Raw genomic sequence first — 15,804 nt, forward strand, 5'->3', positions numbered from 1 at the left:
GTAGGTGGTGTAAGTATTCTTACCTCTGTTTTACCAATGAGGAACTAAGCTCTGGAAGGATAAGTGATCAAATATAAATTCTAAGTATCTCAGACCTGGGGTTTGAAACCTGGTTTTTGCCATTTTTTTAGGTGTAGTAAAGGAAAGTGAGATAGTTGTTTTGACAACAGGGTAGTATAATGTGCTTAAAATCAGCAAATTTTATTTTTTGAAGCACAGAAAACTAATTTTTTCCTTTCTTTCACGTTTGTATATTCAAACTTTTGCATAATGATGTCTATTCGACTTCTATTCACACTCTTGATCATTTATCAGAAGCATGAATACTACTGTGCTATGTAATTACACTAAAATACTTTTTACTTAAAAAGATTGGTGATTTCAATGATCACTGAATATCTCAGGAGACAGTCAAAAAAACTCATCCCTTAGTGTTCAGTCAGACTCTGATGAGGAGTCTTTCTACCATTTTGTTAGGATGGACCTTGGGTGACCTTTGCTGTCCAGAGCTTGAAGCTGGACTTGATGAGACCTACCTGAGCTTACGCTTTCCTGGACCAGAGCTTGAAGCCTGATAAGATGGGACCTACCTGAGCTTCTGTTTTCCTGGCTTAGCTTTTTCCCAGACTCCCTTCCATGAAATGAGGATATGAAGTAGGATTTTTATGGTACTATTTTGAAAAACTGAAGAAGGTACATTTCTCTACAATCTTGCACCTTGACCATCAGCTTATAATAAATAAATTCAACTACTCAAGGTTGACTTGCTAATATAATTAATTGAAGGACCTTTCAGAGGCAGATTAGAGAATAGCACTTCCACAGGCAAAAATACAAGTTTTTCACCTCTGCAAGATACCATTACTAAGTAAATCTAATTAGTATTAAATTACTTGTATTCTTATTTCTGTGCTAGCTCTTTGGCTTCCAAAGAAACTTAGAAATTGATGTTCCTGGGACAACTATGAGTTTCTTTCTTAAGTTTATAAAGATTTTTTTTCCTTTAAAAGCAAATTTCTGGTTTTCCAATGGAAGGAACTACCACTTGTTACAGTATTTCCTGTGTTTCATTTTTTTTCCCTCCTGGACAGAGTGACAATTCTACTTAACAAGACGATTTTTAGAATGAAACTAATATTCTCTTTGTTAAAGAATCCCCGGGGGCAGCTAGGTGGTGCAGTGAGTAGAGCACCGGCCCTGGAGTCAGGAGGACCTGAGTTCAAATTTGGCCTCAGACACTTGACACATGTACTAGCTGTGTGACCTTGGGCAAGTCACTTAACCCCAATTGCCCTGCCCCCCCCAAAAAAAAAACAACAAAAAAAGAATCCCCTGTGGCTATCCACTTGATCAATCAGGCCTTAAAGGGGCCTTCTGGAACTTGAGGGGAAGAAATGCATGGATCCACCTCTTTTCCTTTTGTCAAGGAGTTCAGTGGTGAGTTACAGAGTCTTTCTGTTGATGGAAATTGTTTATTGGCTAATGCCATAGGGGACATAGAAGGAAACGAACTAAGCAAGATAGAAAATACTCCTCTGGTTCTTTTTCTAGAAAAAGAAGAGGAGGAGGAAGCATAGCTTTGTGCATCCTGAGGTGGATCAAACCTAGGATAAAAGCTTAAAGAGATGCTGGTAACTTTAGATGTAGAATCTCTAACCTTTGATTTATTTCAATAAACAAAAATCAATTTTCTGTATTGATAGATTTTTAAAATCATTTTGTTGGGTAATTAAAACTATGTTTATAATGAATGTTTACATACTGTTTTCACAGCTATGTTTCTGTGTATTGATTTATATAAGTATGCACAGATACTTAAAGGTACAAGATAGAATTGAAAAGTAGTGAGGCCAAAACACCCCACTCAAAGACCAGTCTCATCACTTCTTAGTTATAACCTGTATATAATGTATAAATCTAAATACTTGGTACTGTAATTAAAATTTTTTTATACATACTTGTTCATTTCTGGGAACTCAGAAGAATAACATATTTAGTGGTAATGACTTTTAATCTGATGTTAATATAATTTTTAAACTCTTCTTCCCCAATACAGATGTAGAATTGATTATACTGTACTATCAATAGATGCCTATGAAGTTTTAAGGACTAGATTAAACACATTTTTTTTTCTTGCTGTATCAACTCATGACGAAGATGGAAGAGGAGCAGAAGCCAAAATGGACAAAATTGTAGGGCTTCTGGCTTGCTACTTTTTTAGGAGGGAAGAAACAATGGGAAAACAATTATTTAGGGAGTAAGCATGATGATAATTTATAGGTAATGCCCTCTTGGGGCAAAGGAGAGAAAGGAGAGAGATAGCAGACAGACTCCATGAGATGGAAAAATTAATATAAAGAACACCAGCCACTCATGGTCATTATTCTGAATCTTTCTTCTTCCACATCCATTGTCTGCTGTGGACCTTAATTTCCTGCCTGCATGAGAGTCACTTCTGTAAGGAGTTCCCCATAGACCCAATTCAGGAAAACCTATATTGATCAGTAACTTAAGAACTAAATGTCAGAAGAAAAATGATAGGAACTTCAATTACCTTACTAATGTGAAACTCCAGTCGTCTCATGTATCTTTCAATTGTTTTGATTTGCTAAAATAAAAAAAAAGTTTGAAGAAATAATCATTTGAAGCTTAATTTAATTTAATATGGATACATTTCTTCACTGAAATGGCTACCACTCATTAAAATAGGCCACTGAACACTTCTTTGTCTCTCCTATATAAAGGAACAACTTGCACATAAATTTAGAAGAAATTGATTTAAATAAGAATATACATTCTTATGGAGCATGAACTTACTTATATTTCTTCTATCTCTCTCTCTGAACATGTAGGACAAACAATTAAATTCTGTTCATGGAACTCCTGAGATGAAATAATATTTTCACAGGGTTATGCAAACTGCTTTTCTGTGTGCTTTTTTTTTTAAGACAGCACCTGTTTCAGCTAAGGGACTCAAAGTTCTTGGGAAATGAAATGGTTTATCAATAAATGAAAGACTATTGGGTCATTTTAGGAATAAGAACCAAGTTCACAAGCATATTCTAAGGTGGAGAGGCTGGAGACAGGTGGTATAATTGACAAAATGAGATTCGATTCTTCGTTGGTTCTGTAACTGAAAGATTATATCAAAGAAATGAAGAATAATCAGTTTTTCAGATGTCATCACACAAGTCCTGAGGGCAAATCCTCTTACTCTTGTCCAAATCAATAACAACCAAGTAAGTGAGGGGAGGGATTTGTTACTTACCTTATCTAGGTCATATAGAACACCCTAAAACGAAGAAAGGAACAGAAGGATTAAAACTTATCTTTTCCCAAATTGCTATTGACTTATTGAAGAAAGCTAGCTTCCATTTTTAACCCTGTCTCTTAGGTAGTAACAATCATCTCAATCTGATATTCTCTCTGCTGTAAAAAAGCGCGTGTCTTCTAAGAACCATTTGGACTTATTGCAAATACCAGGACCAGTTTTTGAAAGGCAATATACCCCTTCATTTTAGATTTCCATAGTTAGTTTGAAGGATGTGTGAATTCAAATATAGGTAGTCATTTGAGGAAGGTGACAGGGACATCGTTGAATGGGTAGCAGTGGAATGTATATTCTCCTGCACTTTTATAGGACTTAAGGAGGTCACTACATCCATGTATAATGTTTAATAAGAACTTTGGTGACAAGATCTTCTAAAAATCAATCTTGTTACTCCATTTGTACTTACTCTGAGGAAGGTGGGTGGCTGGTGTTATTATTCATATCTTATGGAGAAACTGAGGCACAGAGAAATTAAATGCTATCCCAAGGCACCCATCTGGTATATTTTAAGGAGTGGAGTCCAGTCCTTGCATACCACAACACTATTCTTTCAACTAGATTCTGCCCTCTACCCAGTTGTGACTAACCTTTGTAATAGTGTTTATCATATCCCATACACTGAATTGTCTAACTATAAATCAACATCCAAGTAAATATTAATTTACTTCTTCAAAGTAGTCACATTGAAAGTCTAGAGATGCTCACTTTCTAAAATGCAGCACGGGCTCAAAAAACATTTTCAAAACTTCTCTTTTGAAACTGTTTTAGAGCTAGAGATGTGAGCACTCAATACTGATTGAGAGACATAATTTTGTGGAAATGGCCAATGTGAGAATTTGTCTGCATGTTTATAACAGGGGTGTTGTTTTTCTTGCTCTCTTGAGATGGAGAGAAGATGGATCTTTGAAAACAAAATAAAATTTAATTTTAAAAAATTGGTTCAGAGCTGGTTCTTCAGCCACGTAAGTTTACATTTCAGTAGACTATAAGGTCCTTGAGATAAGTGAATGTTTTGTCTTTGCCTTGTACATGTATTGAATGTTTTGTAAATACTGGCTGAAGAAGACTGGTCTCACTGCAGTCACGTCCTTTTTCTTAGACCTAAATTAGCATTACACCTTAATCATGCCTCTTTCTTCATCACACTTGGCCCTCAATTGTTTTTGACTCTTTCCATGGTTAATCTACTCTCAAATAATTCACCCATTGAGAAGATCTAATGAAGCATCATTGAAAGTTTTGCTACTATTGAAGTTATCCAAAAGAATATTCTACAAGCTTTTGGCTACTGAACCCAACAACAATAGACATAGGTTTGCTTGAAAGACTACTCAGACGGTATGGTAGAGGGGAAACAGCATTGGCTCTGGAGTCAGAGGACTTGAATTTAAATACCACCAATGATATTACCTGTGTGACCTTTGGCAAATCTGTTAACCTACCTGGGATTCAATATTGTCATCTATTGTCATTGTAAAGTGAGGGAGTTGTAGTAGATGACCTTAATCTCTCTATCTACGATCCTATGACTATCTTTGGAAGGGTAGAACAGGATGGAGAGACAGAGACAGGGAGAGACAAATAAGGGAGCATTGTGAGAAGCAAAAATCCAAGCACCATAAAACCTGGGAGTCCAACATGGAATCCAAAGCACAGAGAAATCAGAAAAGGTTATACGTGTGAATCACTTCAAAGTCATCTAATCAAGTGATTCTTAACCTTTTTTGTGTCATAGACCCCTTTGGCAGTTGTGAAGCCTATCACCCCTTCTCAGATTTCCTAAAGGAAATCAATTGTACTGAAATATAAAATATAAAAAATATTTTTCAACTGCAGTCTAAGAAGCCCTGATATAACCCCAACACATCATTTTGTAGAGGAACAAGTTGAAACAGAAGAATAAAGTGATTTGCCCAAGATCAGAAAGCTCAAACTCAGATCTAAAATCTCCACATTCAAAGCTCTTCCGGGTTATAGAACTAACAAAGACAAATAAATAACAAAGTTATTTATTTTTGCTTTCTATCTTTACACTTATGCTGTGCACACTGACCTACTAATATCAGCAGAGACTGCAGACTAGGTCCAAAGACAATTACAGCGAAAATGTATTGAGCATCTAAATGGGGAGATTTTTGCTTTTATGTGCTCAGAAGCATGCAAACACTTAACTTAGGTAAGGTCGAGTGATGTCTATTCCAAAAGCCATATCAGAAACAATGCACCTACTTCCTCCCCTGACCCTTCTTTTTCTTCCTCTCCTCTCCCATCCACACTAAACAATGGCAGCATTCATATGATCATAGATTGGGATGCGATTTCTGAAGCCATCCAATCCAATACTCATTTTACAAAAAAGGAAACTGAGACACAGAGAGGTTAAGTTATTTGCTCAGAATCACATATTCTGTAAGTGTCTGAGGCAAGACTAAAATCCAAGTCCTCCTGATCCATGTCCAGCACCCTTTCATCTACATCATGCTGCCTTTCAAAGTCAAAAAGAGACAGGTGATTTTTTTTTAGGGAGGGATAGGCATTCTGTGTATAATCAACATGCCCAAGGAATTTGTAAACTTTTCAACTCTATGCATTTGTGCCTGTCTCTCATGGTTCCCAATCTACAGCTCTTCCCTCTTCTGCTGCTTCTCTGACACCTACTTCTGCCACTGTGATCCCTCCATCAAGGAAAGAATGACAATGTTTTGAATTTCATTAGCCTGTATAGTCAACATGCTAGAGGAACCCAAGAATGTATACACAAAACATCCTGCCCCCCTACCCCTCCCTACCCCCTCCCCAGTTGTTTCTTCTTTCTTCTGAGCTCTGGATTTTCTCTCAACCTAAACTCTTCCCAAAACAATTACAACAGCCAGTAGACAGTATATTGATGACTTTAAAACACTTGAAGATTGGAGATAGCGATTTATAACTTAGATCTGCTTTTCCTAAAAGCTGTCTCTCCACCCCCACCTTTCACTGAACCCTTATGTACCTAGAAGATGATTAGTCTCTGTCTCTGTGATTGAAACCAACCGATTGTTAATGTATTGGTGACAGGATAGTACCTACCAGGCGAGAGTTTCTTCTCATGTCTTTTAACTGAGCATTCAACTTGTCCAATTCTGTCTGATGAACCTCCAGATACTCACTATAAAGATAAGGTCAAAAAGGCAATTGTGAACTCTGCATTATGTCAAACAAAATCTGGTGACGACTACTGACCTCTTCCAACTCCCCTTGAAGGGAGATTACACAGAGGAGTCTTGTTTTATGGAAGGGATGATGTAGACACCTATATCTTCTTTTTATTGTGTTGTTACAAATGCTGGGGCAATAGCGTTTGGGGCATTTAATATCATATGGATAGGGAGGTGGATCCAATATGGCAGAATAGCAAGAACTACAATGAGCTGCCCCATCCCCAACTCCTTTAAACAGACATAGAAAATGTACCAAAACAAATCCTTATCAGGAAAGCCAAGGGAAAAAATCATAGCAAGTCATTTTTATAGCTCAGGTTGGCATAGGGAGACAGTGAGAGAGGTCTGCAGACACTAGGAAGAGGCCTTGCAGAGCATCCCAATACAATGAGAGGCTGTGCACTAGAGCAAGAAGAAATCCCAGGTCTAGCAGAGAGAAGCTGAAACATGTGCAAGGTGCAGGAATAGGTGCAAACTGGTGGCTCTGTTGCTTATTACCCAGTTCTGGGTCACAAATCTAGGGCTAACTGAGAAAGGGACATGTAACCAGGCATAGCATTCCGGAGTAACAAGTGGTTTCAGGCCTTAGGCTGTGAACCAAGTAAAGGACAAATTCCAAAACCAACAGCAGCTGTGTAACTCTGACCTTAGGGGCAGAATAGAATTTCAGCTCCAGCTTTTAGTCCGGTCTGAGGCATGCAGCAGAATAACCAAGGCAGGAATCTCAGACCAAAGGGGAACCTGCAGTTCTGTCCAGCTGGCTAAAAGTGGCTGAACCCCAGAGAACACCAAATAGGGTAAACACAAAGACCTGTTGCTCAGATTTAAACCCAAGTCAGAAACTTGCAGAATTCAGACCAAAGGGGCAGCAATCAGATTTTGCCCCAGATCACAATACTTTGGGAGCATTTAAAGCTTGCAAGAACCCAGCCTGAGTTGACCCTGGGATCCTAGAATAACACAAAACTTGATATCCCAAGAAAGAAGCAGCAGGGTCAGCCCAATTCATTCCAGAAGTGCTTGGAGCCCAGCCCTAACATCAAGTCCAAAGTCAGGAAGTAGGCTGAAAGAATGAGCAAACCAAAAAGAATCCCTCCATAAAAAGCTATTATGGTGAGAAGGATGCTCAAGAGACAAACCCAGAAGAAGAGAATGACTACAAAGCATCTACAAGCAAAGCCTTAAAGAAAAACACAACTTGGGTACATGTCTAACTGGAATTCCTAGAAGAGATGAACATTTAAAGAATTAAAACTTTTTTATAAATAAAATGAGAATACTACATGAAAAAATTGTAAAAGAAATGAAAGCTATAGAAGAAAAAACTGGAAAGAGAATTAACAGCTTGGCAGAAAAGGCAAAAAAAAAAACCTGCCCTAAGCAACAAACTCACTGAAAATTAAATTGGACCAGATAGAAGCTAACGATTTCATGAGATAAGAAATATCAAATAAAAAATTTCAAAAATAAAAGTATAAGGTATCTCACAGCAAAAACAACTGACATGGAAAAAAGTATCAAGGAGAGATGGAAAGACTTATGTGAACTGATACAAAGTGAAGTGAGCAGAACTAGAAGAATGTTATACACAGTAACAGCAATATTGTACAATGATCAACTGTCAATGACTTAAGCTATTCTTAGCAATACAATGATCCAAGACAATCCAAAGGACTCGTGATGAAAAATGTTATCCATCTCCAGAGAAAGAACTGATGGAGTCTGAATACAGACTGAAGCATACTATTTTTCTTCTTTCTTTTCTCTTCTTTTTCTTCTTTTCTTTCCTTTTCTTTTCCTTTCTTCTTTTTGTTTCTTTTCTTTTCCTTTCCTTCCTTTTCCTTTCCTTTCCTTCCTTTTCCTTTCTTTCTCTCTTCCACAAAATTACTGATATGGAAATATGTGTTACATGATTACACATGTATAATCTTTTATCAGATTGCTTACTATCTCAGGGAGGGGAGAAGAGGGGAATGAATTTGGAACTCAAAACTTTAAAAATAGAATGTAAAAATTGTTTTTATAAGTAATTGGGGGAAAAATAAAATATTTTAAAAAGAAGGCACCAGGTTAAAAGGGCTTTAAAAGATAAACATAAGATTTTATAGTTGATCATGGAAGAAGCAGGAAGCCACTGGCATTTATTGAACAGAGGGGATGATATACTCAGACCTGTACTTTAGGAAGGTTTCTTTGGTCATGGAATGGAGGATAAACCAGAGTGGGGATAGAGTTTAGGTAGGGACACCAACTAGCAATGTATTTGCAAAAGTATCATATGATGCTTGAGCAAATGAAGCTCTGCACTAGGGCAGTGGGCACGAATGGAGGGAAGGAGAAGTATAAGCGATGTTGTGAAAGTAGACCCCATAGAATCCTCAATCTGGATTGTGCTACTTTATGAAAAAATAAATGGAGTATACTAAAATCCTGACTATAAATATTTTGTTATACACCAAGGAAATCTTGTATCCTATCAATAATATCTATAGAGAAGATTTATTCCACAATCATCAACTAGCAATTACATTTTGTATGTGACTGCATAAAACGGTCAGGGTTAGAAAGTGGCAAAGAATTATTGATGGAAATAAAATCTAACAACAGACTCTATACCGTCCTCTCCAGTTCCTCAAAGAAAAACCATATAGGTACAGTTTTAATCTGGAAATGACCTGAAAATCCAAGTGCCTCATTTTGCAGATGAAACAACTGAAGTCGTGCCCTTTATTAGCTACAAAGCACCACACAAACGTAAGGTAATTAGAAGTGTTAAGTCACTTGCCCAGTGTCATTTCTTGGCTTTCATAACCTGTTTAAGGTGACAGAATGCTTCAGATGCTGGGAGTGATGATTAAACAAAAATTTGCTAAGGTTAAAGTCATCAAACTTGAACTATGGGAAACCAAGGAGGTGATCTTGGTATAGAGCCAGCATTTGGTTTATAGGTTGCTTTTACCTTTCACATAACTATTCTTTTATGGAGCAATATTTATTCAGCTTATGATCCTTTTGCAGACCCAGCTGTGTTCAGTACTCACTGTTCTTGGGCTGAAAAATAGAGATGTGAATTTTTTAAGCCTTGCTATATTCAGAAGACTGCAGTATCGTATACTACCAGGACAAAAATGTTGTCGTATTTCTTTTCTTTTCACCTTCTCTTATGACATGAGCAGACAGCTGATGTGCAGTGCCACAAAGAGTCAATGATTCCTTTAGATCTAGTTCTGATCATAGGGTCATGAGATTCAGAGCTGGAAAGAAACTTAGAGGTCATATGATCCAACATTTCCATTTTACAGATGAGGAAACTGAAGTCTAGAGAAGAAGGGACCTGCCTAAGGTCATAAAAGTAGTAAGTAACAAACCTGGGATTCAAATCCAAGCCTTTTGACTCAAAATCTAGCATGCTTTCTACTAATGCCTTGCTATCCCAGTCCCATGAATTTATGACATGCCATGAAAACCTCATCTATTTCAAATTTTCAGGAATGGTTTGGAACTTTTCTCTGACTTCTTTTGGTCCTCTGCAGTATACAGGACTCCCTGGACATCGTGAGAAGACCTTATAAAATTAGCTAATTAGCTATTTTCAAAGGCATGGCTAGAGTCTAAATTCTGAATAATGAAAGAAAGGAAAGGAAAAAAGAAGTGAAGAAGGAAGAGAGGGAAAGGAAAAAGGAAGGAATGAAGGAAAGAAAAAGGAAGCAGGGAAAGAAACTGAGAGATGGGAGAGAAAGATACTGTTTAAGCAAGCGGCATACTCAGTTCATAATGCTGACTTACTCAAGTCCGTTCTTTAGGGATCGGTAGACCTCCTCCACTCTTTTAGGCTGAGGCTCTTTGGGAGGGCTGTTACTTTTGTATCCTAAATTGTGCATCTTCTTTAGTTTGGCCTGGGGCTTCTTGAGTGCTGAAGTATTTTCAATGAAGGAATTGCATCTACAAAATGAAAAAAAGTCAAAACTGTTCAGTCTGATGCTTTTATGAGAGAGGGAAAACCTGCCCAAAAGGTACCTTTGGATTTTACCATCTTTTCTCAGACCACTGTCTCCAGGTGAGGACAAATGTTCCCTTGTACATGAACAGATTTGAGCCATCCTGCCCTAGCCTCATACTATCTGGTTTGTGACTCGCTGAGGTCTTTTCTAGTAACTACTAGTCAGGTAACACTCAGAGGCTGGCCCCACTTAGGTGATACACTCCAAATAAAAGTCATGTCCATCTGCTGTGAACCTCTAAGGGGCAAAGGACAAAGACCTTGAGGTAAGTGGAAAGGATAGGCCCCTGGTGAAGCCTATGAAAAAGATGTGTTTCAGAATACCAGGGACATGCTCCATTGCTCATGGAATCAATGTTGCCATGCCAGAGTCCTGAGTTTCCCGGTTACCTCACACTACAGTGAAGAAAACACCCTTAGTCTCAATGACAACTTTCTCATGTTGCAGTTTTATGGAGTGGGAGGGAGTGCAAAATTCTTCTGGGCTCACTGAGACACAAGATGCTTCAAAGTAACATTAGGAGTAGCTGTTCTTCCTAGTGGATGCCAAGGCGAACAGATCCCCCATTGGTTTAGGGAAGATTACACAAAAACCCACTAACCTGATTGTGTGGTTAAGTGACAAAGTTACTGGGCTTCCCATCATCAGGAATAGCTGACAGAGGGGTCCAAGCAAGCTAGCAGATGTTTCCATATCCCACTGGCAAGTCATAACCTACCTCTACCACCATCAGTGTGAAGAGCTAGGTGGCACAGTGGGGAGAGCACTGGGCTTAGAACCAGAAAAACTTATCTTCCTGAGTTCAGATCTGGCCTCTGACACTTACTAGTTGTGTGATCCTGGGCAAGTCACTCACTCAACCCTGTTTGCCTCAGTTTCCTCATCTGTAAAATGAACCAGAGAAGGAAATGGCAAACCACCCTAGTATCTTTGCCAAGAAAACCCCAAATTGGGTTGCACAGAATTGGACAGGACTGAAATAACTCAACAACAGCAACAACCGTGCCATTTGTGATCCTGTGATTTTGTGATCACAGCTTGGGCCAAGCAAGAGGAAAAGCTCTGCAAAGTGTACAGTCATGAGGCAAATGTAGGCAATACTCTATCAGAGTGCTGAGATGTGACTCCTGGAGGGTGGTGGGATTGAAGGGAAAGAAGGATCCTGGATTTGGAGTCCCAGAGTCTTGGTTCAGTTCCCAGTCCTGGGGTGAATCCCAGCCCTGACACTTGCTATCTGTGGGACTCTGAGCAAGTCAACCTCTTTGGTCTTAAGTTTCCTCATCTGTAAAATGAGGGGGTTGGGCAAGATTGTCCCTTCCAGCTCTAAATCTATGATCTTATGATCCCACATTTTTGGGAAAAGCTTAAGATAAGTTTTATTTTATTTTGCTTTATTTGCTCCCCTATATTTTCATGGCGAATCAAAAAAGTCCTATCTCAGAGCAGAATCTGAATCTCTGCAAAATCAGTTTTAGATCAGGTTAAATCTCCAAGGGAAGTGGAGACTCACCCCCTTCCCCTGGTTTCTCTCAATGGGTCCTGAAGATGACATCTGTTCTCCCAAAGCCAGTCTGCCAGGGGCATAGTCATAATCCCTAGCACAATGTAATAATATGTCACTCATAGCCTCTGAATTCTGTATGCCCGCTGAGAAAATGTATTGCATCTGCAGACAGTTTCCAAAATAAAAATTAACTATACATATCACTAGTTTACCCTGAACCTTCAGAAAAATCTCCTTTGCTAGAGAAACCCAAATTACTTAAAAAGAAACAGTGTTTGGTTTATGTCCGTGGCCAGAGAAGCAGAGCCCTTTACTCGAAAGGAGAAAGCAAAAACCTGGGGTTCACTTTCATTCTCAAGTTGCAAGCGTCCCCAGGAGGACTGTATGGTACTTGCCTGGATCGCCTTTCTTGAAGACCACTGAAACCAGCAAAGGACTGGCTTCTAATAATCCCATTGGGCCCTCCTGGGGAGAATGACTGAGATCCTACCAACATGATTTCCGGGAGTCTGGTTGAAATTCCTGTAAAGATAAGAAGAAGATTAGTGGCAAACACAGACAAAATACACAAAGCTTGTCAGTAATGATAAAATGGGTAACAGCGCCCCAAGACGTGAGTCATGAGACCATTAGATGTTAAAGACTCCTTTTTTCCTATATGACAAAGCCCTATTAAAACCAAGTATTCAACTTTCAGCTAAGTGAAAAACTATTAATATTGATTTACAAAAACATAAATCTAAATATGTCAAAACAAATCATTTCAAGTTTCCTTCAGTGGTTACTTTTCATCACGCTAAGCTCTAGATTCTACAGAATTAAAATTTTGAAATACCCATATCCAGTTAGAACAAACAAAAACAAAGCCAGATTTACAGATAAGCTCCGAGAGAAAAGGTTAAACTAATATAAAATTTTAAATTGAACCTTATGCTATAAAATTATGGCTGAAACATTAGTTTTTTCTTTGCTTTAAAAGGAATAGAACTAACCCCAAACTCCATGTTCTAAAATTTTCAAGTAAGTTTTACACACGATCTAGATAGGCTGGCCAGAAAGACAGTAGTAAGTGGGCGGGTGGATGGGGAGGGAAGGGAGCGTTCTCACAAAAAAGGTAATAATCTCAGTAGAGATAAGAACTATGAAGAAAGGGGAGCAGGAAAAAGAGCAGCCATTTCAGTTCATTGCTTTTCTTCAGTGAAAAATCACCACTGGTAGGTCTAAGACTGAAGGTCAGATTGGCCCCTGAACAATCTTTTCAATAGCAGATCTATAGCCTGGCAATATAATAGTAGATAATTCTTTTCCTTACTTCCTGGCCCCAGATTTATCCACGAGAACACAAGTGGGCCCGTAACATTATCATCATTGTCACTTCCTCCAGAAATGGTGACTGATTAGTGACAGCAGCTTTAGGTCAGTTGTTACCTAGGTGAAGACTTGAAGGTGGGTAGCCCAGTTTATGGGACAGATAGGTGGTACAGTGGATAGGATGCTAGGCCTGGAGTAAGGAAGACTCATCTTCCTGAGTTTAGATCTGGCCTCACTTACTAGCTGTGTGACCCTGGGCAAAGTCGCTTAACCTTGTTTACCTCAGTTTCCTCATCTGTAAAATGAGCTGGAGCAGGAAATGGCAAACTACTTCAGTATCTTTGCCAAGAAAACCCCAAATGGAGTCGCAGAGAGTTGGACATAACTGAAAAATGACTGTTGTTGTGAGAATCAAATGAGATATTTATAGTGTACTTTGCAAACTTTAAAGCACCATATAAATGCTTATTGTTATTATTATTCTTGTTAAGTTTGGTTAGAGAAAATGATACATTCCTAGCTTCTTGATATGATTCATCTACCACAAAGAGAATTTAGGTGACACCCTATATCTCCCATCTCCATCTCTAGAAATAAGTGATAAGAATTTTTCATGAATCATGCAAGTTTTTGACTGTGTGAAGAATAGAAGAAAAGCACCCAAGTGGCACAATGGATAAAGTGCTGGCCTGGAGTCTGTACGACTCATCTTACTGAGTTCAAATCTGGCTTCAGATACTTAGAAGCTGGGTGACCTTGGGCAAGTTACTTAACCCTGTTTCTTTATCTATAAAATGAGATGGAGAAGGAAGTGGCAGACCACTCCAATATCTTTGTCAAGAAAACCCCAAATGAGTTCACTAAGAGTTGGACATGACTGAACATAAACACACAAAGAATATCAGAAGTTAAGTAGATATCCAAAGGCATGGCTGTCTCGGAACACTGAAAGCATATTATAATTTTTTACTTCATTGGCCCGGGTAGAAATAATCAAGGTAGGGGCAGCTAGGTGGCTCGGTGAGTAGAGCACCAGCCCTGGAGTCAGGAGGACCTGAGTTCAAATCCGGCCTCTGACATTTGACACATGTACTAGCTGTGTGACCTTGGGCAAGTCACTTAACCCCAACTGCCCTGACAAAAAGCAAAAAAAAAAAAAAAAAAGAAGAAGAAAGAATCCAGGTAGAAGTTTCATAGGCTGACTTTGAGAAAAAAAATTCCAACAAATAGAACTATCCCCAACATGGAACTGGCTGTCAAGAGAACACTTCCCTCCTCTTCTTGGGACATCTTTAAATAGAGGCCAAAGGACGGTGTTGGAGATATTACCAAAGAGATTTCTGTTTCAGATAAGGATTCAACTTAGATAACCTCTGAGATTTCTTCTGGTTTTGAGGTTTTATGGCTGTATAAGTAATAGATTTGGGTACAATTTGCATATGTGGACATTTACAATACACACATGAGAGATATATGTCCTCTTTTTAAAATGTCTTCTCATATGTGCACAGTCCTTCTTACCATCTACATGACTTTATACTACATTTTTTTTTGTCACAGAGAGGCAAACATCAAGCATCTAACGATGGCTTATATTTTTGCAATAACTATATTAAAATCGATTTCAGTAATTCTCCATTCAGTACCTCTTGGCCAATAAAGTAAGTCAATTAATTTTTTTTTTACTAATCCTTACCTAAAAGACCTATCACATCATGAACACAATTTGCTAACAGATGACTTACAATTTTTTAAATAGTTAAGACTATGTAATTTTTACCTGGGTTTCAAATATCTACTTTGTATCAGCATATTGCAATATATTTTTTTTAATAAGTCAGAAGATTTATCATTATGTAATAATCATTAGTTACTCGGATAACAGAAGATGAAGGCTCTTTCTGCTTGGAGATCATGTCCTATAAGGAACTGAAAAAGGATCTATTCTGGGATCCTTAGAAGGATCTGTTAAAGGAACTTGGAATGTTTAGCCTAGAGAAAATTTACAGAAGATACAATAGCTATTTTTAAGTTTTTAAAAGGCTGTTAAATGGAAGAGGGATTCCATTTCTTCTGGTTGGCTCCAGAATGTAAAACTAAGAGAAAATGGAAATTTAAAGGGGCATATTTTGGCTAGATAGAAGGAAAATTTTCCTAACAGAGCTATCAAAAAATGGAATTGGATAATGCCTCAGAAGGTAGTAATTTACCCTCCACTAGAAATCTTTCAAGCAAATGCTAGATGACCAATTGTTAGGAATGTGGGTATATTGTACAGAGAATCCTTGGTCAGGGGGCTTAGATAGTATCTAAAATCCCTTCCAGCTCTGAAATTCAGTGATTCTTTGATGTAAAGCTCACTGAAAAGGGAAACACTCTTTCCAAAACTGTTTAAAACTCAACTTAAAAAAATTAATTCAATAATACCTTCAAAGCTTAGTTAAATGTTTATGCTTA

The 15,804-nt window shown here is 38.1% G+C and overlaps 1 protein-coding gene across 4 annotated transcripts in view; it reads right to left on the reverse strand.

Annotated features, from left to right (window-relative positions):
* RIPOR2 (RHO family interacting cell polarization regulator 2) overlaps positions 1-15,804 on the reverse strand; it is a 126,079-nt gene that overhangs the window by 55,694 nt on the left and 54,581 nt on the right. For all 4 annotated transcript variants that reach the window (XM_036735707.1, XM_036735700.1, XM_036735715.1 and 1 more), the window contains exons 2-6: positions 12,432-12,558; positions 10,318-10,473; positions 6,401-6,479; positions 3,269-3,292; positions 2,555-2,608 (exon numbers count right to left, since the gene is read on the reverse strand). In XM_036735707.1, coding sequence (XP_036591602.1) covers positions 2,555-2,608; positions 3,269-3,292; positions 6,401-6,479; positions 10,318-10,473; positions 12,432-12,558 — 440 coding nt within the window. The remainder of the gene's footprint in view (positions 1-2,554; positions 2,609-3,268; positions 3,293-6,400; positions 6,480-10,317; positions 10,474-12,431; positions 12,559-15,804) is intronic.

This window comes from Trichosurus vulpecula, chromosome 1 (genome assembly GCF_011100635.1).
Source record: "Trichosurus vulpecula isolate mTriVul1 chromosome 1, mTriVul1.pri, whole genome shotgun sequence".
In the NCBI taxonomy this organism is placed as follows: Eukaryota; Metazoa; Chordata; class Mammalia; order Diprotodontia; family Phalangeridae; genus Trichosurus; species Trichosurus vulpecula.